This window comes from Achroia grisella, unplaced genomic scaffold (genome assembly GCF_030625045.1).
Source record: "Achroia grisella isolate CSIRO2021 unplaced genomic scaffold, CSIRO_AGI_Agris_v1 utg782, whole genome shotgun sequence".
NCBI lineage: Eukaryota > Metazoa > Arthropoda > Insecta > Lepidoptera > Pyralidae > Achroia > Achroia grisella.
In genome coordinates, this window is record NW_026713022.1 from 6465344 (window position 1) to 6474608 (window position 9265).

Consider the following 9265-nt stretch of genomic DNA (forward strand, 5'->3'; position numbering starts at 1 on the left):
GCCTGTATCCAAAATAAAGGCTATGATGACGCAGTGTACTAGTTAGCACACCCTCGAATCCAAAAAATTGTCCACAGTGTAAAGGGGATCATAACTTAAATTCCTGCCCAAAATTCTTAGCATTAAGTGTTGATGCTCGTATTAAAATATTGCCAAGTTTCAAAATATGTTTTAATTGTTTTCGATCAGGTCATTTTGCTAATTATTGTAAAAAACCAGGGTGCAAAATATGTAAACGTAGACATAATGTACTGATCCACATGTCGGAACCAAAGGGTCTTATCACTAATCCCAATGGAGATAACTCATCTCCATCGTCCGTGCCAGTTAGTAACCTTAATAGTGAACTAAATAACCTTACTTTATCTGCAAAGGTTTCAGCTTCTTACGGTATTCCTCAAAATGTTTCTGTAGTTTTATCAACCGCTTTAGTCAAGGTCTACGATAAACATAATCGTGCATTTGTTGTGCGCGCAATTCTTGACAGCGGAAGCACAGCATCATTTGTTTCTGAAAGACTATGCAAACGGCTAAATTTAGAAACAAATGAAGTGGATGGATCAGTATGTGGCATAAATAACGTGACTTCACACGTAGGTAAGATGTGTCAAATTCAAATGACGTCATTAAACAATACTTATGCTACAAAGCTTTATTGTTTCATTTTGCCGTTAATATCTAGTGATGTACCATGTCAAAAGTTAGATATATCTGATCTCAATATTCCTCATACCCTCAGTTTAGCTGATCCAACGTTCCATGAACCTTCTAAGGTAGATATTTTGATTGGTGCAGATATTTTCTGGGATTTGTTGGGATCACAAATAATAAAATTGGGTCTTGGAATGCCAGTCCTATGTGAAACTAGATTAGGTTGGATTATTTCTGGTCCTGTCACTTATAATCATGTCAAATTTCAGCGGACTAATATAAAATGCAACTTTACTCATATCGTTTCACCTCATAAAGAGAGTTTGGATAAATTACGTACAGATTTAATGCGCTTTTGGCAACTGGAAGAAACAGCTTTACAGTCTACCAACTATTTGCCAGAAGAAAAATTATGTGAGGAACATTTTGTCAAGAATGTGACACGATTAAGCAATGGACGTTTCTGTGTCCGTATACCACTGAAACACAATCCTTCCGTTCTGGGAGAATCATTTCAGAGAGCTACACACTGTCTTTATGCTGTGGAGCGTAAACTAAGAATTAAGCCTGATTTTGGCAAATTATATCATGAATTTATGAACGAATACAAGATGTTACATCATATGACTGAAGTTAAGGGAGTCGATAATACTAAAAGTTATTTCATACCACATCACGGTATATTACGTGAAGGTAGTACGACTACAAAACTTCGTGTGGTTTTTAATGCGAGTTCCCCCACTTCATCAGGAGTGTCTCTAAATTGTATTCAGATGGTAGGTCCCACAGTCCAGGATGACCTATTGTCTATACTTCTACGATTTAGACTGCATAAATATGTTTTATCTGCAGATGTGGAGAAGATGTATAGACAAATAATGGTTCATCCATCTGATAGATGTTTCCAGCAAATACTCTGGCGATCGAGTCCAACCGAACCCATAAAAACTTATCAATTGAATACAGTCACATACGGTACAGCAAGTGCACCATTTCTTGCAACGCGATGCCTTAAAGAAATAGCTTCGGAGTGCAAGAACAAGAAAATCTCAGAGATTATTGAACACGATTTTTATGTCGATGACTTGTTGACCGGAGCGGACACTTTAAATGAGATTAAGTCTATACGTACCGAGGTTACCGAAGCTCTTGCATCGGCATGTATGCCTTTGAGAAAGTGGAAATCAAATGAACCCGGTTTAGTATCGGATGAGTTGCAAACATCTTTAGACTTAAATATAGGATCTCATGAATCTAATAAGTTATTAGGTGTTGATTGGTTTGCCGCTACCGATGAATTAGGTTTTGTAATTAGCTCTGTACCTCTAATTGGTCGCACTAAACGTGATTTGCTTTCGGCAATAGCACGCATTTTCGACCCTCTAGGTATTCTATCCCCTTGTATAGTGACAATGAAAATGTTGCTACAGAAATTGTGGCTAGATAATGTAACATGGGATGAACCATTAACCACGGAGCTAAATACCACTTGGACTGCAATTGCTGAGGCTTTGCCTCTATTAAATAATTTTCGCATTCCACGTCTTGTAGTTTGTGATTCGTATAAATCGCTAGAGTTACATGTATTCACTGATGCATCTGAGCGTGCATATGGTGCGTGCGTTTATGTGCGTAGCATCAATGATAACGGAGAGTGCACGGTAGGTTTATTGACGGCTAAAAGTCGTGTAGCGCCGATTAAGCCTACAACAATCCCACGACTGGAATTGTGTGGTGCCTTGGTCGGTGCACGGTTATATGAGAAGGTTTCAAAGTCCCTTCGGGTACATGTGAATCATGTTTATTGTTGGACTGATTCCACTATAGTGTTGGGATGGTTACAAATGCTACCTTCTAAGCTTCAGCCATTTGTACGCAACCGCGTTGCTGAAATTTTAGATAAGGCTGGTAATTGTATATGGAGACACGTTCCAAACAGACAAAAATCCAGCAGACCTTATATCCCGTGGAGTGGATATAGGGAGTCTGCAACATAAAAGCTTGTGGTGGAATGGTCCAGACTTTTTAGTGGAGACTCAATCTAGCTGGCCCTCTAATATCAAAGGTTTGCAATTAGAAACGTTGCCAGAAATGCGACCTCATATTGCATTTAATGCCATTGTTGAGACTGACCGAAATTATGAATTTATAAATTTCAGCCGGTTTTCCAATTATCTTCGACTTGTGCGCTGTGTAGCATACGTATTACGATTTATTCGGATTTGTAGAAATCGAAGTCTTAATATATCTACAATATTTCTGTCTCAACACGAATTTAGTAATGCACTAAATATAATTATTTTAATAAGTCAAAGAGAATCCTTCCCTGAATATAACTTACTTATTAATAAACGTTGTTTACCAAAAAAGAGCCCACTTTTGAAATTTAATATTTTTTTGGATGATAATAATATTATGCGTGTCGGAGGACGTCTAAATAATTCATCCTTTTGTTATAATAAAAAACACCCAATTCTTTTACAGTCCACACATATTTTCACAAAATTATTATTTCATTTTGAACATAAAAGGTTGTTGCACGCAGGTCCACAACTATTGTTAGCTACAATCAGAGAATCGTACTGGCCCATTGGTGGCCGTAATTTAGCTAAAATTTGCTATCACAAATGTGTACGTTGCAATCGGATGAAAGGAAAGATTGCAACACCACTGATGGGGAATTTACCTCAGCAGCGTCTTCTTCCAGGTTATCCGTTTGAATGTGTCGGCGTTGACTATGCCGGGCCAATAATGAGCGCTAGTCGTCAGGGTCGTGGTTGTAGACTTATGAAGGTGTATATAGCAATATTCGTTTGTTTTACCACTAAGGCTATCCACTTGGAGCTCGTAGGAGATCTCACTAGTAATAAGTATTTAATGGCCTTATACAGATTTATATCGCGACGTGGAAAGCCTGTTCATATATACTCTGACAATGGTACCTCATTTGTTGGTGCGTATAACGAGATATCGAAATTTTTAAAGGCAAATTGTGATGCCTTGTCTGATACTGTAGTTAGTCAGGGAATAAATTTTCATTTTATTCCCGCGTATACACCTCACTTTGGCGGACTCTGGGAGGCGGGCGTCAAATCGACCAAGTACCACCTTCAGCGAGTGTTGGGAAATTGTAACTTGACGTTTGAAGAACTTAACACCACTTTAACTCAAATTGAAGCAATATTGAATTCCCGTCCACTGACACCATTGTCAACTGATCCTGCTGACTATACACCGCTGACTCCTGGGCATTTTATTATTGGTCGACCTCTCATCTCATTACCACAACCAGACTTGCGCCAATCGACAACAAGCAACTTAAGTCGTTTTGCACGCATAGAGCAGCTTCGTCAACACTTTTGGAGCAGATGGAGTAAAGAATTTGTTGCCGAATTGCAGCAGCGTACCAAGTGGCAGTCAGGCAAATCGGAACTAAAGCTTGATACATTAGTGGTCATTAAAGAAGATCACCTTCCGCCCCTTAAATGGAAGCTGGGAAGAATTGTAGCCATTCATCCTGGTTCTGATGGAATAGTTCGAGTTGCAGACATTCGTACATCTACTGGAGTAATTAGGAGATCATTTTCAAAAATATGTCCACTGCCTATCTCCTCGACTTCTGCTTGAAACATTGTTATGTTCCAATGTCCGGGGGCATGTTGCAAGTCAGTCAGCTGTCAGTTTTTGAAGTGTTTTATAAAGCATAATGTCAATGTTCTACATGTCATCGTAATACACAAGTACTAAACACATTCCCGTATTTTAATTTGAAAAGTAACCATAAAAAGTGTATTCTGAAAATAACAGTAGATACAAATATATATATATATATATATTAGTTTAGCTTTGTAGTAACAATGAAGAGACTTAATGCTAAAGGGAAACATATATAAATGATAATATATGATGGTATACAAAGTTATATGTTAAGACTAGCTTTTGCCCGCGGCTTCGCTCGCGTTAATTTATCCCCTTTGTGGTGGAATTTATCAAAATCCTTTCTTAGGGCATGCCTACGTCATAGTAGCTTTATGCATGCAAAGTCTCAGCCCGATTAGTTTAAAATGGACAAAGTTTCATATAAACTTTCATCCCCTATTTTATCCCTTTGGGGGTAGAATTAATCAAAATCCTTTCTTAGCGGATGCCTACGTCATAACATCTACCTGCATGCCAAATTTCAGCCCGATCCGTCCAGTGGTTTGGCCTGTGCGTTGATAGATCACTACGTCAGTCACCTTTGAGTTATATATATTCAGATAAAGTTTCCGCAATCTTTGCTTGAAAGAAATATCATATCATGTATGGTAGGCTGTTATTTAACAGCAAGCGCTGGCTGTAACCGTTGCGTTATATGTAGAATAACATCTTGTGAATGAGAGGAGCTATCACTGCCCCGGGCGCCCCCGCCCGCCCCCGCCCGCCCCGGCGCCATAGCCACGCATGCGCACCGTCCGCCCTTGTTCAATACCTCCCAACTATCATTGAATATCACTTCGTCCACTTTAACAATGAAACCAGCCGATTTTCTAAACTCAAGCAATACGCATCCCCGCCAAGGTTGGCACTCCCGGGAACATCCCCCGCCCAACCCTCTGTAAAACTTAATCATAACGTCGATAAATATACAGCCAGCTGTTTTGAGCAGCTAGTGGAATTAAACTTTTGCCATTTAACTTTCTGGAATTTATAAAAACAGGTTTCCTGCAAGTAACGACTTAAACATAAAGTTTAAAAGGAAGGGGTGCTCTCTTTTTGGGAATCGACAAAAGTTTCTATATAAAAGGGCTGTTAGGCTTTATGATATCTATACAACACTCTAAACACGATATACGGCGACGGCCTCGGTGGTCTAACGGTGTAGCACACCGCTTTACTTCCAATGGTCGCGGGTTCGATTCCTCGTATGGTGCAAACATTTGTATTCATGAGTATGATTGTTTGTATCGGTCTCAAAAAAAACGTATCTATGTATTTGTATCGGTTTTCAAATCTCACAAGCTTTAGCTTCATAAGCTAGCCAAAGCTTGTGTTATGGGTACTAGCACAGATAACATAATATTACATAGTACTAGATAAGCTTCGAGCTTAGTGATGGCTGGCTCATCCGTCATATTCGTGAACGAGTGCTGCTTGTAGGGACTGGTCTGCTCGTATCACTACGACTGATTTAATCTTATTGTATATTTATATTTGACCCAAATAAATTAGTGCTGGTTGGTAGTTTGTATTCACACGTTTTGACTTGTAAATGTAAACTTACAAGGATTATTTAAAAGAGCAACACACAAGTTTCTCGCTCGTTCTTCTTATAATGAAACAGGTTTCCGAACGGGCGGTAGATAAAAAAAATTGTTATGACTATTCAAAAATGCTTAAATTAAGTTTATTTGAATAAATGATTTTATATTCTATTCTTAACTTGGGTCTAGATGGCGCTGTGTGAATTATCCTGAGATTATTATTTTCATTATTGTCGCAATTTTCTCAGCTTTTGCTAGTTTTTCACCACACTTACGAGGGTGCAGTGTGTGTATGTTTGTGTGACTGTGCGTGTGTGTGTGTACATATTGTCTGACTGATATTATGCCCTTATTATTATTATTAAAAAAATCTCTTTTACAATCTTCAGTCTTTACATATAAGCTGTTTTCCCTCCAATGGAATTGGTTTCAGTCGATCGTGTATATAATGAATTGGGAAATTGATTAAAGGTAGCTGTAATCCGAGATTCGGCCGTGGAGCGCTCACATCTCGCGTTTGCAGATAACAAACACATAAATACCAGCTACGACTTAAGCCGACAACGCGAGGGGTTCTTATGGCCATCTTGCAAAACTCCCATGACATAATTTTTATACATTCTGCGTTCCACTGCGATCTTATTACCGAGTATTATGGGCGAATGTCGAGTACCTCGGATGTTAATACCGTTGCATGGGGTTTTATTTAGTGCATCATAACCATGTAGTCTTCCATAAACTTGCCCCAATGTTAGGCGTCATTGCTATCTTCATAAGTGCACTTTTGGTTAAATGAATTTTGCAGGAGATTAAACGGGCATGCAGAAAGAGATACGCTGTAATGTACCCTCAGTGCGGTGTGTTCACATGTTGGTTTGTTTGCTTTCTCTGTTATGAACAAGGTTTATGGAATTTATATAGTAACTGGCTACTCGCCCCAGCTCCGTCTGGGTATACATGTGTTATACATATAAACCTTCCTCTTGAATTACTCTATCTATTAAAAATGCCCCAAAATCCGTTGCGCAGTTTTAAAGATTTAAGCATACATAGGGACGGACAGACAGCGACAGCGACTTATTGATTGTTTAACCAGTTGTGCATTAAATATTTTTTCTATTTGATTATTTAATTGAATTAGTACTAATCGGTAGTTTGTATTCACACACTTAAACTTAAATTGTAAGTAAGAATAAAATTATTTAAAAGAGCAACACACAAGTTTCTTGCTCGTTCTTCTTGTGATGAAACAGCTTTCCGAATGAGTGGTAGATTAAAAAAATGTGATGACTATTCAAAAGTGCTTCAATGTAAGTTTATTTGAATAAATGATTTTCTATTCTACTATGTTGAATAATGCGTGTTAATAGCCAATGAATTGTAGAGTAAAATTACTCGTACGGTTATTACAACTCGTAATCATCAAAATAATAATTACAGATATTTGGAGGCTCGTACGGAACACGTTACTGTAATTATCACGCACCGAGAACACCTCCCATCCAGTAGCCTAGTTAACCAAGATTCCTGGGTAAAAAAAAATTGCGCTTCACGCTGAACTGCTATATAAAATTTTATAGAATAAAATTTCTTTTAAACATAAACTACGGGAACATTATCTCAATTTGTAACTTTTTACTACTCTCTTCTATTTCTCTTTCTTTCACTATTTTTCCATTCTACTCTCTATGGTTCTGTGACTGTCAGACTATTGAGTATCTAGTATATATTTATTTTATATATATATATATGTGTATATAATTATTTGTATATATGTATAATATAATATTTGCATATATTTATGTAATTTATGATTGTATTCCTTAGATATATATTGTATTTATCATTCTGTTTATATTTTGTTGCTTTTTATTTATCATTTATTATATTTGCACCGCCAACATTTACTCTCTGCACCACCAATGGTCGACTGGTAGAAAATGCCGCATGGTGTTAAGTCCGCCAAATGTACTTTACTATATTTTGTATATTGTGTGCATTGAAGTTAAATAAATAAATAAATAAATAAACTGCTCTGCAATCATCTTCTGTGTCTGACAAGGGTCTTCTCTAAGCATTCTGTAAACAGAATAGAAGATTTCCCCGCTGAACCTCACTTGACCCAGCCATTTTCGGCGGTAATTTAAAAATGATTCAAATGCAAAAGTGGCGGCTATTTGATTGGAACTTGTAGTCGGATTCCTCAACAACAACACACAGTAAGCTTCAGCACCGTAAGCAGACCACAGCGATTTTGTCGGCTTTTAAGAAAAATCCGGTTTCAGACTTATAGACCTATTTACAATTATACTTAATTTTTGTAAAACAGATACAATTGAATCTCCTACCGGGGGGAAAAGGGAAAATTACTAACAAGTAGTAATTTGAACTGATGGAATTACATGAATTGCTTTTGAATTATAATTTCCATAGACATGGAAAGTGTATGATTGTCTATATAGATATATATATAAATATATAAATAAAATGGAGTGTCTGTATGTAATATTGAAATAACCGTTTTTTACTACATGCATATGAATATAAATACAGTACATACACCAAAATAACATTTTTTACAAATTTTGTCTGTCTGTCTGTTTGTTTCGGCTAATCTCTGAAATGGCTGGACCAATTTTGACAGGACATTTTTGGCAGGTAGCTGCTGTAATAAGGAGTAACGTTGGCTACTTTTATTTTCATAATATTATTTTATTTTAGAAAAATAAAGTTACATTCCACGCGGACGAAGTCGAACCAGTATCTTCGGAACCTTGCATAAAAGGTTAAAACTCCTTTTAATAATATATTTTAGTTATTTTTTAAGGTTTTTAATTTCAGGTATGTTGTAGTTCACTCATGCATAAACGAAATATCTCCTTTGGAAAGTTTACACTCTATCCTGAGGAGATAAAAATCATCGCTTCTAAGAATATCCTTCAATTCTCGTCCCTGACGGGTCTAGGTAGCGGACTTTGAAAAAGGGCGAGCACAATAGATCTATGTGGGTCGCAGTGCTACAGGTGCTACAAACATCTGACAACAGCCCAAACAACCCAATAAAAAAACAAACAAAATTGATTTCCCCAAAACAATATAATGAACGAGAAGCGACGACATGCGGCTCGTCGCATGCTTCAAATTGCCTTATTCAATCATTTATTCGCATCCGATTTAATATATTTCCGTGCCGGCACAATCTCCGAATACTGGCGCAGGTGGAATTTGGCGAGAGACCGCAACGAAATATTTTCTTATTTGTTATGTTATAAAATGTCCCAAACTAAACTGGAGTGCGACGTCCAGGTATTTCAATATATACCCGTGTCGGGTACACAAGTGCCGCCCCCCGGCGCCGCTCGCATACCTCG

The 9265-nt window shown here is 37.5% G+C and overlaps 2 protein-coding genes across 2 annotated transcripts; both read left to right on the top strand.

The window, feature by feature from the left end:
• Positions 1-260: 260 nt before the first annotated feature.
• Positions 261-2648, top strand: LOC131851357 (uncharacterized). Its single transcript, XM_059201847.1, has one exon. It carries the CDS (start codon positions 261-263, stop codon positions 2646-2648), a length of 2388 nt encoding a protein of 795 aa, XP_059057830.1.
• Positions 2644-4433, top strand: LOC131851295 (uncharacterized). The gene has a single exon (XM_059201780.1). It carries the CDS (start codon positions 2743-2745, stop codon positions 4276-4278), a length of 1536 nt encoding a protein of 511 aa, XP_059057763.1. The 5' UTR covers positions 2644-2742; the 3' UTR covers positions 4279-4433.
• The last annotated feature ends 4832 nt before the right edge of the window (positions 4434-9265 follow it).